General features: G+C 46.8%; 1 protein-coding gene across 2 annotated transcripts in view; it reads left to right on the top strand.

The window, feature by feature from the left end:
- Positions 1-20597, top strand: part of TP53INP2 (tumor protein p53 inducible nuclear protein 2) — a 48652-nt gene extending 28055 nt beyond the window's left edge. The window contains exons 3-4 of one of the 2 annotated variants that reach the window (XM_067554462.1): positions 6137-6272; positions 10847-20597. In XM_067554462.1, the coding sequence (XP_067410563.1) occupies positions 6137-6272; positions 10847-11096 (386 nt within the window). In that variant the 3' untranslated portion in view covers positions 11097-20597. Of the gene's footprint in view, positions 1-5926; positions 6273-10846 lie in introns of both variants that reach the window. The other variant, XM_067554461.1, reaches the window with a different exon arrangement.
- The last annotated feature ends 736 nt before the right edge of the window (positions 20598-21333 follow it).

Raw genomic sequence — 21333 nt, 5'->3', positions numbered from 1 at the left:
AAGATCTATACGGACAATAAAGAACATTATGAAAAAGACTCTTGACGGTGGGGGTGATTTGTATAAAGATTATATCGAAGTACAACTCTGGAAAAATGGCTTTTCTCCAGCTCAGCTATTTATAGGAAAAAGGATCAGATCTAATTTACCATCACTGATAACTTGCTGAAATTTCATAACATTGAAACCATATGGAAGATGAAAGAAAATCAGAAGTGGAAGCAGAAATATTATACAAAAGGGCCCGTGATCTCCCATTTCTTAACCCAGGTGATAGAGTGTGCCTGAAGAAACACACCTCTAATACTTGGGGCCAAAGGGGTACATTAAAGAGCAGCTGCATCCAAGGTCTTATGTAGTCCAGACAGACCAGGGAGACACATTTCGACATAAATGAAGGGAGTTAAGAGTAATCCCAGGAAGTTCCAAAACACTGACAGTCAGTGTCGACTCTGGCATTTCCCGACTGACTGATCCTTTATCATCAACAGACAAAGGAGAAACTGGCTAGGAACAAGAGAACACCTCAGACTCTAATGAAAGGCAGATACTGAGAAGATCAGAGATGGAGATTAAATGTCCTGAAAGACTCATAGAGACTTGCTAACTTGGCTGGAGAAGGGGTATTTGAGGAAACTGAGTGGTAAAGACATACTCCAGAGTGATGTGCTGATGACCTCTAGGTAGTTGACACATTGGTTTATGGAAGTGTGCGAGATGAACTGAGAATTTAATGTATGTGTTATTAGATAGTTGCTAGCTGTTCATATATATGTGTGTAGAAGAGCTCACTGGGTTTTTTTAAGAGGGAAGATGTAGAGATAGGTGTGTGGAAGATTATAATTTAGAGATGCTCCCTCCGAAGGGAGAGTATTATGAATATAGGAATTAAGAGATATGCCCTGGCAGCTGGGGCTGAGAACACAGTGTAGCTGTGTACAGCAGTTCCCCACAGACGCTCTCGAGTTTGTTTTATTAAACATTTTATTCCTTTCTCATTCACTGGTTTGTTGTTTGATGAACCCCAAGATCACTCCATGTGTCAGCTGATCTCTGTCGGGCTGGTGCACATGGAGGCATCTCAGCCGGGTGTCCAGAAACCCATGCGTCCACTACCCTTGAAGCTCTGGTAACAGCCCCTGTCAGAGATGGACCATTGGTCTGACCCTATATGGCAGCTCTTATGTTCGTATGAGGCAGTTTTGCCCCTCCAAGCTGTGAAACCATTCCCAAAACTGCTTCAGGCAGACCCATGGCTGGCAGCCATTTGCAGCAACGCTTCCGTGTTTAGGGCGATAACACTTTGCACTTAGAGATTGCTTTTCAAGGGTTACCATTTTCAGCCCTTTTGCCAACAGCAGCTGTCAGCAGCAGGTCAGTGTAGACAGGGAGTCTCCATCTTAATTAAAATGGTTTGTGTCTTCTCATTTCTGCTGTGGGATAGATAACTCAGCCATTTGCAATGACACTTTCTGACCTTTTGCTTACAAATTAAGCAGAGTCCTTGAGCAAACAACCTTCTGTGCACTGCCTTTCTATTCCTGCTACTCCCATTTAAAACTCTGCCTCTGCAGCCTCTTTTTTTTACCAGGGTCACTCTTTCTTTTCAGATATTTTTAGATATCCTGGAAAGAGGCTAAGAATAAAGCTACCAACTGACAGAAGAGCGAGTCCTGGTTGTCTTATCACCAGGAAACCCTTTGCCTGATAGAAGGAGACTGAAGAGAGCTAGTCCCTTTAATCATTAGCTAGACCCCTGGGATCAGGCATTGCCTCTCCCTCAGAAGTATTGGGCTGGCCTTGCTCTTATGAAAGTGCCCAGGTGGTGGTTGTGGGTCTAAAAGCCACAGCACCGATGAGACTTTAACCTTCACTCCCAGTTTTTCAGCAAGCACGAACCCTTGACATGGAAACGAGCTGGAATAGGGCAACCAGATTCTTCAAAGCAAGAAACTGGGCTACGTATCTTGGGAAGGGGGAGACAGTGCAGTGCATGGTGGGGAGAGCGTTGCTGGGGAACCAAGAGGGTGTACATGGGATGCGGGGGGAGAACAAACTGGGAGGCTGGTCTGGTGTGCAAATGCCGGACGATTCCTTGTTTTGTGGGATGTCTGGTGGAAGAGGTCAGGTGCGTAGCACGTGACATCTAGCAGTGGGGACGTCTCTGAGGCACACGGGATCAGTCAGCCTGCTGTGAGTGTCGCTGCTCACAGCTCCTTCAGCTAGCCTGAGTCTGTGATGGTTTACAGGGAGGGAAAAGGGGAACATCAGGTTTTCTCAAACTGACAGAGACACCAAGACAGGCCCTGAGCCCCCACTTGTCAGTCAGAAAGACAGACCCGTGACTTGATTTTTCTTGATAGCTTTCTGTTTTCAAAATCATCCAGGCAGGCCAGTGGCTCCAAGTTCAGCAGTTGATGTTGTGCGGTCCATAGCCTTCCTACCAGCACACCACACCAATAATCCCCTCCATCACAGCTGAGGAGTTTTTCCTCTGCTTTCCATCTGCTAGTCAGGGATCTAGTTATTGCAGCCCTCTCCTGCAGACTGGAGTTCTGCAAAACACTTGTCGGCTAAACTGATCAGCTCCACCCTATGAGCTAAAACTATGAGGGCACGTTAGTGCATCCCAGACTGGGCCACTCCCAGTGCGACAAAGGCCCAGTGCTCCAACTACATAGGGTTGAACGTCAGTCATGTCTTTGCCCTTCAATCACTGCCTTATTTCCGTGCGCCAGGTCACTTAGCTAGACCATTTAAAATGGGTCTCTCCTTTCCTTTTCCTGCCCCACCCTGAGCATTCACACCACTGATGAACCACTTGGACCCTGGGCATCCAGGCCCAACTTTCAGAGCGGGTCAGATGTAGCAGCCAGTAGAGAATTGGAGCAGACCAGGAGAGCAGCTGTAGGCAACTTGAGCCCACCTGCCCAGGCTTATCTGCCTATGCATGGAGGATGGATAGAAGTTTCTTCAAGCTTTGGTGGGAGTAGGAGGGGGAAGAAGTGTCTGTTGGGGTAGGAGGGGAGAAGGGAACCCTGTGTGACTGGTATGCTGCCTCCCAAGCACTCCTCGTGGCCTGGAGTGACTCTGCCACACTCTGCCTCAGTTTCCCCTTCTGCTCAGGGCCCCTTAAGAACTCCACACAGTCCAAAAGATGTAAGACAAAATTCCTCCGCTCGGCTCCTACTTTGCTCAGCCCAAATAAACTCAAAATGAAGTCTCTTCCACCCAGACTCCAGCTGGGCCCAGTTCCCCCTACCTGAGGGTCTGTTGTCTGTACCTCTCCACCATCACTCCCCGCTGAGGAACGTCACAGTCCTTCTCCCCCAGGCTGTGCAGAGTCACATAGGTTCCTGCTCCAGGAGAGGATCCTTTCTCACCCCAACCTCAGAGGCTATCTTTTCGTGCTCCCCGAGTCGCTGGAGGCCACCTCACACCTTCTCTCTTCTCTAGCTTCTCACTGTCTCCCCTGGGCTGGCCACATGCCCCTGTTTTTCTAACCCACCCATCCTGGTTTAATCATGTGACCATCTCTCCCATGGCTTCATTCATTCTCTCCAGCTGGAGAGGCACATCGGCTGTATCACAGGTGGGCTGAGCCCTTTGCCCTTTAAAGGACCAGCCACCTTGGCACAGGCTGGGAAAGGAGGCAAGAAGAGGCTGTGCAAAAGCAGAGTCCGAGATGCCCATGACCTGGCAGGATCATGCACGTAGTGCTGGTTGCCCAGCCCGAATGGCTGCGTACCACAAGTGCAAAAACCACAGGCCATTTTGAGCGCTGCGCTCAGTGAAAACTGCAGCTCACCTGGGAATTGTAGGTTCCCCTTCCATTTCCTGTCACATTCACACTTATTGTCAGGAGCACTGTCTAGAAGGAAGCCGCCATGTGAACGTGTCCAAGTGCTTGGAGTGTGAGAGGCTTGTTTAGCCAGAATCCTTCCCCCGCCAACTCGCCCCCCAGTTACACATTTGGCTAGAGCAGTTCAGGTTCCAAGAATCAAGGAAAAAACAAGCAAACCAAAACACGCCAAACTTGTCTCTATGCTGATACATAATCTCCAGCCAGGCCACTCGACAACTATTAATAGCCCAATATCCAGGGACCAGGAGAATGACTCTCTGCAGTGTGGCAGTCTAATTCTGGACCAGCTTAGGCCCTTTGGAAGTATGTCCCCTGAAATGAGATTGCTCATTGGCTGCGCTCTCCCAGCCCAAACCATATAGCCCTGTGTCATGAACAACTGAACCAGCATTTTTTTAAATGATTATTTAATCAGAATCTTGAGAATCTCCAGGCCTTCAGACTGCCCCCTGTGAGGAAACAGTTATTCCGCTCTTCATACAACAGGAGAAACTGAGGCGCAACGGGTTTAAGTCATTTGCCAGAGGTCACACGGGAAGTCAGAGGCAAAACAGAGGCTAGAATCCAGTATTTTAATTCTGGCTTTACTGTGCTTTCACCACTACTCCACCCTGCCTCCCATTATTATTAGCATCCATGAAATTCATGCTGTCCTGAAAGCAATTAATAATAGTTAGCACCCATACAGCGCTATTCAGCCGTCGCTTTCCAAGCAGCCTACAAACGAGTTAAGTGTTACCATGTCTTACAGCTGGGGTACGTGAGGCAGCGCGATGAAGGGCTTGCCCAAGGTTACCCAGCGATTCGGTGACAAGGGAAGCGGTCAATCCTGGGCTCAGAACTCCCAGCCCCCCCCACTAGACCACAGGTGCTCACTGGGGGCTGATGCATCATTGATGGGACCAATTGAAGCCATCCGTGTCAAATAGCTATAGAACGTCTGCCCCACAGTTTGTGCTTTCTTCCTTCCCTTTGTATCACTGCATTCAGCTCAGATTTCACTCCCACCCCCAGCCCCACAGTGGCCGGCACAAATAGCTCTGTGCTCAGTGCGCCCCTCCACTAGACCAGCCTCCATTAATCTCTTGATGCCTGAAACACACCGATGAGCTTGGCAGGAGTCTTGGAAGCCCTTGCTAAACCTAGCCATAATAACAGCTTCCTTCTCTATAGCACAGCCAGTTTCTTGTAGCATGAGCACTCTGGATAACACTATTCCATCTGAACTGCAAGAAACTGACGATGCAAAATGGGGAGAGGAACTGACAGATGAGCGCCAGTCTGAGCAGCTCCGTAAATCATGACCCATCTGCCGGCATGCTCCCTCAGCATCACAATTATGATGGCATCAGGGGACTGGGTAGAGCACAGTGATAAATTGCAGTATTGGCCCCATAAATTTAGACTGTCCCAGTTTATAATTCATTTACAAGGACCCAGTTAACCTCCAGCCCCACCACAGTAACCAGCTCAAGGAGCAAGCGCAATCCCGTGCCTCGAGTCCAGCGCTGCCACGACCGTGTAGCATAGCACTTCGCAAAGCGCCGTGTGGGTTCAGAATGGTGGGAGAAGGCCTGCAGGCAAAGTTATGGGAAAAGCTTCCTCCAGGCCATTTCCTCCTGCCTGCTGGTCAGAGATGGGTGTAGGTGGGGTGGACAGAGCACGTCTATCCGAGAGCAAAGCACGAGCCAGACCAGACCCTTGTGCTTTTCCCTGCAGATGCTCTCATGGTTCTTGGGGGCTCTGCGGGCACGCAGGTGCTTGGCTGACTTGCCCCTGGAGGTGGCCGTGCTGTGCTGGTGTTTTTATTTTGCATGATGGTTTCTACTTCAGTAAAGCTTTTAGAGAGTAAAAAGAAAGAACTCAATAATACTGTTGGGGTGTCATTTTTACTAATAATGCCCCCTTTTTCTCCCCCCTTCCCCTCCCCCCCACTGTATATTGTATGTGTGTGTGTCTCTCTCTGCTTCTTTATCCTTCCCCCACTCTGCATGGCTTCAAACTACTGTGGGTTTTTTGGCTGCTCCTGCCTTGTGGATGGTGACTCTTGTCTCTCATTAGCTAGTTACGCTTCAGCCTCAAGCGAAGAGCAGCGGGTAGGTGAGAGGGATTCCGTTTGCACGTCCCAGTCCTGTCCTGGGTCCCCCCCACCTACCACTTCTTCGCCCCACTCACTCAGTGACTGTGTCGGCAGGCCCGTGCCCTCCCAGCCCGACCCCTGCTTGATGGACGAGAGTTGGTTTGTCACCCCTCCCCCCTGTTTTACTGCAGAAGGCCCCAGCCCCGTCAGGGTGGAGAGCAGCCCCATGGAGGACCTCTTGATCGAACACCCCAGCATGTCCGTCTACGTCACCAGCAACAGCATTGTGGTGGAAAGGGAGAGCCCTGAGGAACCGATCAGCGAAGGGTGAGTCCAGCCCCGGGACGCTGTGGAGAGTAATAGTAGTATCTGGCGCGTCTGTAGCCCATGGCAAAGGCCGGCGGGTATCATCATCCTTGCTTGCCAGCTGGCGAGGCAGCGGAATGGCGGCGTTAAGACACTAACCCAAGATTGCACTGCAAATCAGTGGCAAAGCTGGGATTAGATCCCAGGTCTCCTAATATCCAGACCAGTGGCCTATTCAGTGAACCGTGTTACCTCCCCAGGTGGCAGTCTGGGGAGAGGGGCCTTGCCCAGTGGGTAGAGTGCCCTAGATATCCAGGCAAAGCCATCTGGCTAAAACACAAAAGAGGGGCTTTCATATTAAGGACTGAGGCACCATGGTCTCTAGAGCCTTGTCTACAGGGGAATGTTCTTTCAGTATAACATTCATTTTTGGCACCCACAAAAGGATTTTTGTTTGTTTGTTTTGCTTTTAATTCATCTGGCATCCTATCCCACTTGCATTCTACGTTGGAAGGAGTTAATATGATCTAAGGTTCTCGTGGGTGCATCCCTATTTCAGATTAACTACGCTGCTCCTACAGTTCCCCCATTGCTATCCCACATTGCATCATTTCATGCCTGGGTTGGCTTGCCTGTTTCCCTGCCTGCCCTCTGTTGCTCCGGGGGCACCATGACCGGATGTCCTCTTCCTGTTTAAATGGCAGCCAGGCATGCCCCTTTGCAATTCCACACTCAAGGGCCACATACCAAACCAGGCCCTATACTTCCACACAGACATATCAGGAAGACTTGGACTTCTTGTGCTCTGGGGAGAGGAGCATGTCCAGGCCCTTCTGGACAGCAGTGAATGGAATGCCAAGGTTGACAAGCAGCTGGCAGAGCAAATGCAAGAAAATGGGGCACCCCTGGGACATGCCCCAGGGCTGTGGGAAAGCAAAAGAGCTCTGTTATCATGGACTTATCCAGACCACCCCATGTTCATATTGGTGAACGTTCTACAGTAATCAACTTGGCCTTCCTGTTGATGAACTCGGAGGCCTGGTGTGGGGGCAAGGAACAGGTACATGGGTCCCATCCATGGCCCCTGTACAAGTTGGGAACCCTCCATCGATAGTATCCTGTGCATTGCCAAGCTTTATGACTCACCCCAGCAATACCCCTTCAATAGCAGCACACACCTCTGTGACAACAACCCTAAGACTAGATCTACCAACACCAAATGGACCAGTAGCAATCAAGGGTAGCAAGCTTCCAGATGGTGATGACCACATGGTTCTCTTCGCTGAGAGGAGCTTTCTGGTTGGTGTTCCACCACTGCAGCTCTGGAATGAACTCCACGTAGATCTCCAGGAAAGTAGCCTTCTTACATCCTGAAGTTCTGCCACCACTGCTGGTCATCTCAGTTCTTCATTACTATCCTATCCCACCAGTCAATGCTGTAACATTGTTAGCATGCCACTGGCCAAGTTGTCAAGATTGTCCTCCCCGCATCATGGGGAGCTAGCGGTGGAAGCCAATGTGAAGAATCCTCATATGTTCCCCATGGATCACAATAGTCCATTCTGCCCTTGGAATCAATTAATCTAAAATATCCTGTTATATTGTGGTCACAGGCAGTTTAACTTACATCTTTACTATTGAGGCTTCTTGGTCTCCCTGTTGCAAGAACAAAGAGCGTGCCATCTGGTTACAGACTGCCCTCTTTATCATCTTGATGATGGATGGACGCGTTTGACGTCCCCAGATGCTGCTGCTATGTGAGAGTGGCTACATCACTTACCCAACATCTAATCCAGGTTTGTGCTGTCAGAAGGTGTACACCAGAAGAAGTCAGTGCTAGTTTGCCAAGCCCAGAAGCCTGCTTGGTCCAGCGAAGTCACTCTAGGAAAGGGTCCTACAGAAATAACTGTTTAGTTTCAACCTCCTCCTCTAGCTGTATTGACACAGCATTGCTGTGTGAATGATGCCCCTTTGTCCCCAAGTGCCCCCGTGCAACTGGGTACCCTAGTACCTTGCTTACCATCACACTCAGCCCTCCAAGGACTCCACGACAGGCTCTCTTGCCTCAATCATACTCCTCCTCGGGGCTGGTTTATTACAAACACCATGAAAATAATCCATAACAAAAGTCCCCAAACATAGTCCATTGATCTCCCCATAGTCCTTAACATCCCACAACATCTAGTCCTTTGACAACACATACCACACTCCGGCACCTTCCACAACTCCCGGGCTCTTACTTTGTCCTCTCCTGTCCTGCCAGGACACCCATTCAGCTCTACCGCAACTCTGCTCTTCCTGTTGGGAATTCATCCCCCCTCCCTCCACCCCCTGGCTTCGCAGCTAGGAATTTGTCCTCACCGGGGAAAAATTCATTAATCTCTCATCTGACAGGCCAGCAGGGAGACTCTTCCACTGTTCCCCTGGCTTTCAACCCTCAGGTCCTCTGGCTCCAGTTCTCCACAAGGAGATGTCAGCTGGTAAGCCCCTCCACTGCTCCCCTGCCTCCCCCAAGGACCTCCTCCAGCTTCCTTCAGAGATCTCCTCCCTCTCTGATTCTCCCTGGGCCTTATTAACCCTTATTAGCTCCACCCTTTAACTGGCCAATCATGGAGCACCTGTTCTGGCGCAGGGCTGCTGGACCTGCTTCATTTAAAAGGGCCAGCCATCCTGTGACACTGCAGCTGTCTCCGACACCATCCAAAGCTATGCGGCTGCGTGGCTGCCCAGACGTGTGTGGAGTGGTCCGTTTGTATTGATGACAGCCAGGGTCACAGCATTCAGCAGGATTTCCTCCACGCTGCCTGACAGCAGTTTGCAAATAGCGCTTGCTCCCAAACAAAACAGAAGAATTATGGGATGCTATGAAGCGTTTGTTGGTTTGATCCCAGAAATCAAATCCCAGAATTCCAGTAGGGTCCAATAGGCACGAAAAATCCCAGAATGCAGGGGAGCCTAGCAGAAGAGCTTTGCCCCAGGGGATATCTTTCCAGAATGGCACGTGGGTTATTCGAAAAAGTACCGGGCTTTGTGAATTCAATGATTGATAAGGGAAGTAGCTTACGATGGCATAAGCAACACGGCGTGGACACTCTTTAAGTTATACCAGCCTCGTTCCAGCAGAAACCCATACACCGAAAAAACTTCCCTGTGTCAAGTGGACTTGGATCATCTGCGTCTCCTCCTCCCTGGTCCAGTTATAGTTCTGAAAGCAAAATCCTCCACTCTGGAGTTCTGTTCTTCCTGCAAATTGAGCTTTCCTGAGCACTAGCCCCCTGCACGCCTAGAGAGGAAAAATATCCCCATGGAGGGGAACAAAGTCCACTGCTTTCCAGGAAAGGAGCTCTACCTGGGAGGCAGCAGTGATCCTTACTTCCAATCCCACACATTCTCCCGTGAGCAGCTGCATAGTTCACAACCAATGCAAGGAAGTGTAGCCACATGGCAGGTTACAAGCCACGCAGTCTGCTCAGTGTGACGGCATGAGTTATCGGAGCATCACAAGAGCACGTACGCACTAATGGCCAACTAGGCTAAGGCCTTGACATGAGCGAGTCCAAGAGCTCTATTGTTTTTGGCATTAAAACTCCCCGGTAGCGTGGGCCATATACGTTATTATAATTTATACAGCACCACAGGGTCATGGGCCAGTCCAAGTTTGAATTCATGGGCAGGTCTCAGAGGGCGATACTGAGCATCAGCAGCTGTGATTTAATTTGCCCTTTGCAAACTCCTCTTTCGTGGAGCCAAATTCTGGAGTCAGTGGAAGGTTGGAGTCCGAGTGTGAAATATAAAGCAAAATGGCTGCAAATAATAGTGAAAAGTAGGGAAGAAAGGAGGAAAGCTCGATTTGCCCTTAATAACCCTCATTGTTCGAGGAGTACTTGTGCTGACAGAGCAGCTGGCTTTGAAGAACCCTTCTCCCCATGCTTTAATGGGAACTTGGTTTAACCATGACAATCATCTGCGCTGGGAATGTTCTGTTCCTTTTAACAACTGTGCTTATTGCAGATTTGTCCTACGGAACAGTTCGCTCATAATTCAATTGGCCTTGTAACTTGTAAGGGGCTTTGAACAGTATGGCTTACAGGAGACAGCGGGCCAAATTCAGAGGTGATGTGTAGGGGAAAGGTGTCAATGAAATGCCAATTACTAAATTAAAGGGAGCCTAAGATGGAGTAATTTGCACGCTGAGGTTAGAAGAAATCACCTTAGACTCTCCTTGTAATGTGGCTCTGTATGTTTGCTCATCAATAACACACATGCAGAGCCAGCTAAATGGTCCTTAAGGGGATGTTAGCCTGGTTAATATCAGCATTTTAAAGAATGAAAGTGCCATGCTGATCTGGGAAAAATATTTCCCTGATGCTGTCACCACACCATAGTATTACTGCGTGGTGGGCATGACGTAGCACTTTTGTTGTGTGGGTATTTGCACAGGTGACTGAGAAGGGAGCTGCCAGTCGACCCATGAGTGACTCCAGTTGGCAGTCGACCCCTTTGTGCCCTGGGGAAAGGAAAAGTGGTGTTTCCCCAGTCACCTGTCTGAGGTCATCAGAGCTCAGCCATTAACATGCATGTGTGTCTCTCTCTAGGGAAGTGCCTGAACCCCGGTTGGAGCGCCACACCTCGCACCACGCCACCTCCCTCACCGCGAAAGCTGCCATCTTGGAGAAGGTCAGCCAGGTCCGTCGGATCCAGCGAGCAAAGCAGCTGGTAGAGAAGCACAAGCTCAGTCAGAAGGTCATGCAGCGGCAGAACCGGGCCAGAGAGTGCCACCCACGGCGGGCCAAACACCAGGGCAGCTTTGTCTACCAACCATGCCAGCGCCAGTACAACTACTAAACTACTTCAGGAAGTCTGCACTGCGGGGCATTTCCCCTTTAACTCTCAAGCTTCACTTCCCATCTTGCGATGCTTTCTCCAGACGAGGGGTCTTCATCCTTTCTCTGGAATAAACCTGTCCCCATGAGAAAATCTCAATTTCTTCTGAACCAGTGACACTCCATAGCAGATCCTGGCTGGGCTATCCTTCGGTTTCACTCCCCCTTTTTACATTTGCTTACCTATTATTTTTTTCCTTCTCCAGTTAGATACCTTGCCCTCCCCCTCCTCTCTAGCACTGCAGATTTCTATCTGGAGCTGAGAAGGAGAGAAAGCCAGCACAACACCCTTATGTAACCCAACAAGGCTGTGGGTCAGCTTTTAAATGTCAAGAGATGATATAAAAATCAGTGCTAAAGTGTCTGGAGAAACTTGTATCCAACCAGTTATCCTCGGGAAAATGATTCCTGATGGGCGATACTTCCCCAGCTCCCTGCCTCCTTCCCCAGTACTCACATAAGTTCTTCCATCTGCTCTTGCAACGGTTACCAGTATTTGAATTCCAGTTTGGTGTTCCCACTGAATGCTCTACCTTTCGCTAAGTTTAACACCAATGTCACTCTGAATTTATGGGAGGTTGAAGATGCCCTGTCATTTCCTTTATCCCTTGTCATTGTAGTAGGGAGCCTGTGACATCAGTGCCTTTCTTTATGGCATCACATTCTTATCCATGGATCAGATTGTGATGTCACAAATGGAGATACCAGGTTCAACTGCAAATTGGAACAAAATAACAACGCAATTTGGTCCAAATTCCAAGAAAATGTAATGACTTATGTGGAATACGGCATCCCCCCTTTAAAAACTGGATTGCATATCAGCTCCTCTCTGAATTAACTTAGGAGCTAGGATGGGGCATCATTGCTGATCCTTAATTTCATGCTCTTATTATCTAGCTGTCTGTTCAGAGGTGCCATACTGGAGTAGAGGGAACCCTGCTTGAGCATTTTCCTAGCACATATTCAAGATTTGATTTTCAGAAGTGTTGAGCACCTACAACTCCAGCTGAAATCCGTGGGAGCTGCAGCTACTCAGTGCTTCTGGAAATCAGGCTGGTGTGATAGTATTGTATCCCTTAATTCCCCATAGCCTTTTAAAAAAGAGTGCAAAGTCCATTTTATTATTGTAGGGTACAGTGGGATTTCTTATGTACATTTGGTCCACCCCCTCCAAACAGCTTTGCTTAACGGACAAGTGTCAAAACTCTAAGCAGATTATTGCTTGTGGAACGTAGTGAAGAGATCAGGAGGTGTTTAGAAGGACATGAACAAACCTGCCTTGTGAAATTGCCAGGAACATTCACCAGCTTAGGCAAAAAAAATCAACAACAAACAACCCCCCCCAATGACTTGCTTGCAAATGACCATGATGATGCCCTTGAAAAACTCATAATCAAAATAAAGAATTCTCATCCCAAGCAAAAGGCAGGGTACAAATCTGTATATGTGCGTGGGGGGTGGATTATACGATTGATTGTAAACATGGTATTAGATCTTCAGAGCCAATGGTTTCACGATGAACAAGCAGGCCAGGAAGCCAGTGATCTGTACGTGTCCAAACAGCTCTTGGTGGTTTTTACTTTAAGTCAAAATTTGGACCCTCGGAAAACAAACTGGCAAAGCAGCCTTGTATAAAGCCCACCACCTTACAGGGAGCTATCAGAGGAGCCGCTCCCCGCTGATGAGACAGTCTCACCACCAGGGAAAGGCCGGGGCGAAGACAGCAGGAGAAGAGGAGGGAGCGATCCCACCATCCAACTCCGAAGCATTCACAGAGCGGCAGCAGGGGCACAGCCACATTGATCGTGCCAAGTTAGTGCATGTAAATAATGTCCTCTCAGTAAAGCCCTGTGCTGTTTGTGTCCTCCTTAATGGCCCTTCCCTGGGCTGACCCAGCTTTCTGACAGAAGAGAACTTGGCGGGACTCACTCAGTTGTCAGTCCATGCTGCTCTCGTATTGGCCAGAGGGGTTCACTCAAAAGAGACACGCGGCACCAGGGTGAATCCCAAGGGATCCTCAGATTGTCATCTCAGTGCTGCCAGTCTGCCATCTATAGCAAGCACCTCTTCAGAGGATGATTCTTCTTCAGCATGATCCTAAATCTAATGGTAGGACATGTCCCATCACTCAAACTCCCAGGCATGGAAATCCTCCTTCGCACTAGTATAACCGCCGTGTATGGTTTGCTGTCACATCCAGTGTTCGGAATGACAGCGCAGAAAGGGGCTTGTGCACCAGTCATAGAGGTGGCAAAGTACGTCGAAGCTGGTAGTGAAAAGATGTGAAACAAGAAAGGAAGCAAGAGAGAGTGGGAAGAAAAGAAAGGCAGGAAGAGAAAGGGCAAGACAAGAAAGGAAGTTGGAAACTGGAGCAGTTGAGAAGGTGCAAGCCCAAGGCTGAGAACTTGTGCCTACTTTGATGGAGATAGATATGACAAGTCCCCCGAAAAGAGGTATATATGACAGCTCCTCTATTCCACTGTAACAGGCAGGACTAATGCTTTCTAGTCTTATAGTCCCTTTAGGACTATAGGAAGTTTCCTATGAGAAATAAAGTTCCAGGATTTCAGACCAGTTGAGGAACCTCATCCCTGTAGTTGGAATGGGATAATAAAGTAAACCCCTCTGACATGAATAGCCAAATTCATCCCTGGTGTAACTTGGTTTTAATGCTGCTACACCAGAAATGGGTTTGGCCCAAAGTGATTATCCTTAAACACCACCGTCAAGATAAAAAAAATAAATCATACGTTAACAATCCAGGAGATCAGCAAAACTGCAAAGATGGATTCAAATCACTTTCCTCTGTTGATGGACTTTATTTATTGGATGCACGTCGCTCTCCTGGGGACTGAAGTTAGATTGGCCACGTGCTCTTCATAGGCAGTCTCCTGTTCCAGTGCGTCTGCATTTGCACAGTGCTGTTGCGTTTGAGTTTCCACCATAAACGGCCATTTTGAAACCCAACAATAAACGGCGTTCACTGGAACATCGTCTCTAAACCATTATGAAAACCTTTAACTTCATATTAGCTTTTGAGAAATCTTTAAAAAAAAAAATTGTCACCAGTGGGCCTACACCATGTGAGAGTCCCTTTTAAAATGTCTCATTGAGCTCTTGAGACTTTTTAAAGGAAACAAACTTCCAATTAGCGGCCTCCAGGAACTGTGGCAAACAGATCAGGTTAGCCGGGAGACTGGCTAATACCATTTTGCCTTCAGGAGCTAGCTAAAATGCAGGTGCCATGGGAGCCTCTAAAAACACAGGGACAAATGGGCTTACTTTAACTATTTTTTCAAATGTGTTCTTTTCTTCTTCAGCGTAATTAACCACTGGTTGAAGTGGCCCTCCTGTCTCTAGCTTTCTAGCCCTCTCAGTTTGGCTTTTTGAAAGTTCTGCACAAGACTATTATTAGTGTCTCCAAAATAAAGACCTGATGCCCACATGACACAACCAAACAGAAAGTTCTCACACCGAATGGAAATAAATTCTAACCTGCCTGGATGAATAAGAGCAGTGCCTGGCAAAGAGTAAAAAAAGCAGTAACAGCACTAATGGAAAGGAAGCTTTCGGCAGCTATTTTTGACTGAATCACTTGTGACTGTAATAACTAGAGATGGCCCCCAACCAATATGCTGGACCTGAACTCTCCCCACCCCACCTCCAACACACACATCTTGAGGATGTTCCAGGTGGCTCCAATCTCTGTGGCTTAGGCCCATCTCTAATAGGAACCTGATTTTTAGACTCTGATCTCTGCTTTCGGTGAAATCAAGGGCAAAATTGCCATAGCGCTAGGATGTTTGTTCCTCTTTGCTTTTGCGCCCTTGTTAGCGTTTGCAGAGGCAGGCGAGCTCATTTGCACAGATCTCTTGGCAAGATGGTGTAACAGCAGTTAATGAGCGAGAGAGAGAGACCTTGAAAACCCAGTGTTATTTCTCATAGTTTGGATGATCCCCGCTTCTGTGTGTCGTTTGATACCAGCGCCACGTTGTCGCCATGTGTTGGAGCAGGGAGTGAAGTGCTAGACCCACAGCTACGCACAGCTGAAGGTCCCACCAGGCTAGTGTTAATGGCGGTGACGAATGGCTATTATTTCATTTGCAGACGACTCCGTACTGGAGCCTGACAACGTCTTGACTTGATGGGAAGTTTATATCCTTGATTTCATAGTAAATGCCTTTTTCTAACGTGATCCCTGAGCCAAGTTTGGCTTGGTGCATTTTCCATGAACATTGACTTATGTTCTTGCAGAGGTGAGGAGGAGCTGTTTCCTGAGCACGTCAACATCCATGTCAGATTTAAGAACTTTTGAAGCAGCGGCGTAGGAATGGAGTTAAATTTTGGCTGCTCGTCAAGTCTCTCCTCTCTGCATCCCTGTTCCGTTCTCCTTTTCATGGGCTGGCTGGCCAACGTGTCCTGTAGCATTAGCCTGTTTCACGCGCATAAGGTGGCTTTAGAGGGCGATTTTCTTGCTGGCGCAGAAACCAATAAAGAGCAGCACAAGGTCAGTGTTTTTCTGCCTCCCAGCCCAGTGCCCACCAGTTACTGTCGCACAGTTCTAAACAGCCAGTTACGATGTGCCTCAGTTGCCCTGCAAATGACTGGGACGTCACAAATGTAACACAGTGATGGCATATGGGCCCAGAGCCCAACGATTCCATAACACTTGTGAAATCTGAGCTGGCTTTTGTGACTTGCAGGTCAAACCGGTGCTGAATGGCGGCGACAGCGAGGGAGCGACGCTGCCTAGAAACACACATTGCTTTGGGGAATGCTATTCACACTGCACAATTTTACAACTCCCTTGTCTGCTAATCTGCTCACGAGCATTTCTCCCAGAAAGAGAAGGCCTTCTTTAAAAGCCTTCCACCCTCACTTATTGGCCAGGACAGTGAGAAGCAGAAACTAGGCAAGTAGGGCCTGATCCAGCAGCAACTGAAGTCAATGGCAAAGCTCTCGTAACCCTCAGTAGTGCAGGATCAGGCCCTCAGGTGCAGTTAGAAGAGCGGGACTGAGTGCACTAGCCTGACCACTGCCTGTTTCAGTGATGGTTCATTTTTAATGGCTAACATTGTTATTTAAGTCCTTTTTTATTTAGAATGAAAATGCAAGGAGCTTTGTTTTGATGTCATCGTTCTGCACAACTGCATCATGTTAGCCTTAGCCAGCATGGGAAACCAAGCAAAACTACCATCATACTAGATAGCACCAGTTTAGCAAAGGTAAATCAATAATTAATAATATTTTAATGAAAGGTCAAACCATTGTTAGCTAGGTCACTAAGATTACTCTTATCATGGCTTACAAGCATCAATAACACAGAACGTCCTCTCTGTAATGTGCGTATCATAGCTATGAATCATTTATTAACCCTTCATAAACTGATTATAAAGGTACCTGCTATAAAGAGTGACCAAACATCTAATGCTGCAGCAGGGGGTGTGTTCAAACTGGCTTGCAGGTGCCCTGCAATTTTCCTGTCTTTTAAAACAGCGCGCACTAGAAGCACTGGTCTGCTACCAAATTTCCTGTCCCAGTTCTTTACCAATCAAGTGAAGTCTGTCACACTGAGGTTATATGGCTCTCCTTTTATCTTAAAATCAAACAAAAGGTGCTTAAAATACAGAATTTTTGTGTGCAAGTGTGTAAATATCTTAAAAAACAGCGAGTGGATGTAAGGTTTTTGTTTTTCATGCAGTATTTCCAGTTTGTGGTTCGTTCTGTGATGCCCCCAACTGAAAGTTTAAACCAACCAACCAACCTCTAGCTGGGAGAGCATTGTTCTGATGTCCTACTTAATGACTATGTTGAGTTTTCAATTTCTTTTGTATTTGTATGGGGAAACTACAGCATGGACTCAGGGACAAACAATGTGTTGAGACCTTTAAAAGTGCATATTTCAGAACCATTTGATGCTGAGATGTTCTTTTATTTCCCGTGAGGCTGTTGATACTAATCTGCATGTCCTGAAGGAATTTGTTAAACCTAGTAGGATGTCTTTTTATTTTTCTTAGCATGAACTGCTAGTAGCTGCTGCCTTTTGGAAGAGGAAGAGGATTTGAGGTGTAACTGTAACAGATTTAAAGTTAGCAGTGACCGCTTTCTCACTAGCTGTCCAATGGCAGTCCCACCTCACTCATGTGGGTCGCAGAATTCACACAGATTGCTGAAATGTAACTCATTCCTCCTCTACGCCGCTTTCACTGCAAATATCTAGCAAGCTATTTTTAGGTAATATATTCTGAGGGAGCATCAAGGCCACCAAGCACTTTGGGGCAACACCAAGAGCTCAGAAGCAGAGCTGACGCCGCGCTGGTGTGCCATACAAATGGCAAACTCTGGGCTAGAGCCGACTCCCAGCAGAGTCAATGGGAGCAGAATAGAGCCAGACTGGTGCAAAATGGTTTGGAAATAGTGTGTTGAGAGCAAGGATGGGGTGGGGGGGAGGCCCTGCAAGGGTTGTTCCCTCTCTTAGGAATAATATCATTTCTGATTCTTTTTAACTTTAAAAAAAACCCCACCATAGGGTGGAAAATAAAGTCCTGAGGGGCTGTCTGTTTAGAAAGCTCCTGAACAGTATAGAGAATAGTGTTATGCCATTGTTTCCGCTGATGGCACACCTCCCCCTTAGTCAGCTAGTTACCTTCTCTTTAAATAAATTGAATCAGAAAAGATGAGGGCAACTAAAACTGCTAGAGGCCAAGGGGCCAAGGGTGTGGAATTTCTCCTATAGCCCTAGGGCACTTTTGAAACTTCTTCTGTAGGCTCTCTGGGCGTCAAGCTCCACGCCCACCATTTTTAACTACACTGAGCTCACTCTGGCCCATTTGATTCCCATGCAGCATCAGTCAGGCCAACCATAGCATTTCCTCCTTTAGTTTCAGGTGCCTCCTCTATGCCTCTCTAGAAGAAGCTTCAACTATTATAGTTTGGCGACAAAAGTGGCTCACATGCAGCACCTGCTTTCATGTCCAGATTGACGTATTATCCCATTATGTGGCCATAACTGTTTCCAAAGCTTGAGGGCAGGGGCAGGCCAGGGCGAACTGGTTATGTTCACCTCCGTCCATTTCTGCTGCAGCTGCTCAGCAGGGTTTGGGAGCTGTCAGACATCCAGCCAATCTGTGAACACCACCGGGGCCCAGCTCTCATTCCGCTGAACTAACTGGGCGTTTTGCCAATGGGAGGAGGAGCCGGGAATTTAGAAGAGTCTATTTATAACTGGAATGGCAGGGGTAAGAATGGTGGGGTGCTGTGGTGTGGTTAGCAGATCAGTTTTGTTTTGACATGTACGAGTTTTGGAAACCCTCCTAACCAGAGGCGATGCTGCTTCCCCCTTCTGATCACCCCAAAAAGGCAGTCTGGCACAGGAAGCAGGCAACAGCGGGCAGCTCTTGGAGCCCAGAAGTTAATGGGTGATTGAAATCTTGACAATCAGAAATACAGGGTCAGTTTTTTAAAGGGCCCTCAACGTAGCCACTGACTTTATGCCCTTGATGCAGGAGCAAAAAGGCTTTTTCTAAAAAAATTAGCTCATGAAATTTAATCTAAGAAACAAATCCCACATTTCTCCCCCCAAAGAATGGTATAAAAAAAATTCAAAAGGGCCATCTCATATCGAAGATGACTCTGAATAGGACTTATCCCTTCTTTGTTCAGTAAGCAACAGCAGCTTCAAGTTCTTTCCACCTCCCTACACCCTTTGTTTACTAGGAGATGCAGGATGTGGGTTAGAACCTGATGAAACATTCAGCCCTTACCCCCATCTAAACCCACTTAGGCAACACCAACTTCCCTCATAATAAATCTGCCTGATTAGGCTGTAAGATACATCTGTCTCATTGGTCTAGATCAGCATATGCTACTTGTCCTCAGCTACTTCTTCTGTCAGAGCCTTCATAGGCAGGGCCACTGCCACTGCTCAGCCTTCCTCCATGGAGACTCAGATTCTGGGTGAATCCTGGCCCCACCGAAATCAATGACAAAGCTTCCTTTGAGTTCAATGGAGCCAGAATTTTGCCCTTTATCTACAGGGTATGGGAGATCCTATTCCTTGTGGATGAGGGGGGAACCCTAGCAGCATGTAACTGGTACAGAGTTCACTAATGTGAGAAGCCCAAAAGATCTTTGCTGTTCCAAGTTCTTCTTGCTAAAGAGCTGGGGAGCAAAGCTGTCCATAAATACAAAGTATTTTAAACACCCATTTCTCACTGCAAACAACTTGTATCTAATTCACTTTGTGCTTTCAAAATCCGGCTTTTACGCTCCTGAGCCAAGGGAACAGCTTACACTGTAATAGCTACAGAATACTAGTCTTTTCTATTGTATCATAACTGTATCTGTAATGTAGCATTTGAATGTTGCAATATTTTATTTGTGTATATATCAACCCCCACAACTAGGTATTCTGTTCATAATACTCTTCTATATGCATTATACCTCTTCATTGTGTATTGACTGTATATGTGCCTTTCACCCTTTTGCATGGTTTGGTAACAAATTAGGGAACCATAGTTAAAGTCCTATGCAAAAGATGACTGGGAATTTAAATTACAATTCCACAGCTGTATGTTATTTTGAAAAAAACAGGTTTGGGATTTTCAAAGGAGCTAGAGTTAGGCCCCCAAATCCTCTTATTTTGGTGCCTAAATCCCCTATGCATCTTTGGAAATGCCAGTTTAAAATCTTATTTGCCACTAGTTTGAGAGTGAAGATAGATTATTAAGATGACATGACTACCACCAGCACTTTGCCAAGACACACTGCATGTTAATCTTTTTTTTTTTCTTTCAAAGACTTTTCTAAAGAGAAAGTATAATTTGGTTTGAAAGGGTTGCCTTAAACCTTCTTAAAATAAGTTTGAGAACATTTTCTGTTTTTGCCACCTCCTTTTCCTGCTCTCCACATCACCACCACTCTTACAAGTAGCAAGTTTTGAGAGTGTGTGCATTTGACCTGTTTAAAATACAAGCCAGATGATCAAGCAGATTAAATTCCCAGCAGGTTTTTTTTTTCCCAGCTCTGTTCTTCTGAGGGTGATTTAAACCTTCAAATCTATTGTATGCCTTACAATAGCAGGACAACTTTTAAAACTGGCTTTGAGAAGACAAAAAAAAAAAAGCCCAACATTTTCTACATCACTTATACTGTAGAACTGAAACCTACGTCAAAAACAGAAAGCTAACAAAATACGTCCTTGTTGTGTGTTACATGTTAAAGCAATGTAAGCAAGGCTAGTAGAAAGAGGGAGTCTACTTCATGTAGAATACTGTTTAAACATTTGCAACATGTTGACAGAGCCACGACTGCCTGGGACATGTTATGTGGTGTGTGTGTGTGTGTGTGTATGTATGTAACATGGTTTTGGTTGTTAGATTGTAATGCTGTCCTGGAAAAAAAAAATCTAATATAAAGGAAAACCACAAGAAATAAAAAAAAAAAAATCTATATATTTAAAGCATACTTTGTGTATGTGTGTGTGTTTTAAAGCATAAAGGGAACCAGGTGCAGTTAAACTGGTTACACCCACCACTCCAGTGGTGCTGAAGTTTTAACAAATTAATCTGAGGCACATAAAGACCAGCATCGCTGGGAGGCAGCGCTATAGTAGCACCAGTAGTCAAGAGGAAGCCTGCTATTTAAAAAAAGTCTTGAAAGGCTGAATGCATGCCCTTGATTTGGCAACTTCTCTTACTGTAACATCCAGGAGTTTATTTCACTGACTGTAGCAAGTGTTTGTGCCCAGAGGATGATGAAGCACTTCCCTAATGAAGAAAGCACCAGTGTTTTCCATATCAGTACAGATCGGAATGTGGGATTTCAATTTCACAAGCCTGCAATAAGTTTAAGTGAAAAGTAGTAAAGTGTCATGCTGCTAATCACAGTTCTTGTCCATGCAGACAGCAGGAAGCTGTTGGAAGATGTTAAAATAAAAAGCTTCAGCTCAAAGTGATGCATTCTTGATACAGCATATCTCCACCCTGTATACGATGGCAAGAGATCTTAAACTGAGTTAATAGCCTTTGTGCTAATGGCCTTTTCCAAGGCTTGGTGGATGATAGTGTCCTTAAACAAAAGAATACTAGCTGTAGAATTCTGCTACCATCCAAAGCGGTGGTAGCTTTTTATTTCTAAGCTATCTCTGTACAATCGTATCTTTATCAGAGCATTCCATTCACATGAAGGGTTTCATTTTA

Source organism: Emydura macquarii, unplaced genomic scaffold (assembly GCF_026122565.2).
Source record: "Emydura macquarii macquarii isolate MOO-44397 ecotype Brisbane River unplaced genomic scaffold, CSIRO-AGI_Emac_v2 contig_1483, whole genome shotgun sequence".
NCBI lineage: Eukaryota > Metazoa > Chordata > Testudines > Chelidae > Emydura > Emydura macquarii.
Note: the sequence above shows the minus strand (reverse complement) of the source record. Positions and strands in the feature narration are given on the sequence as shown.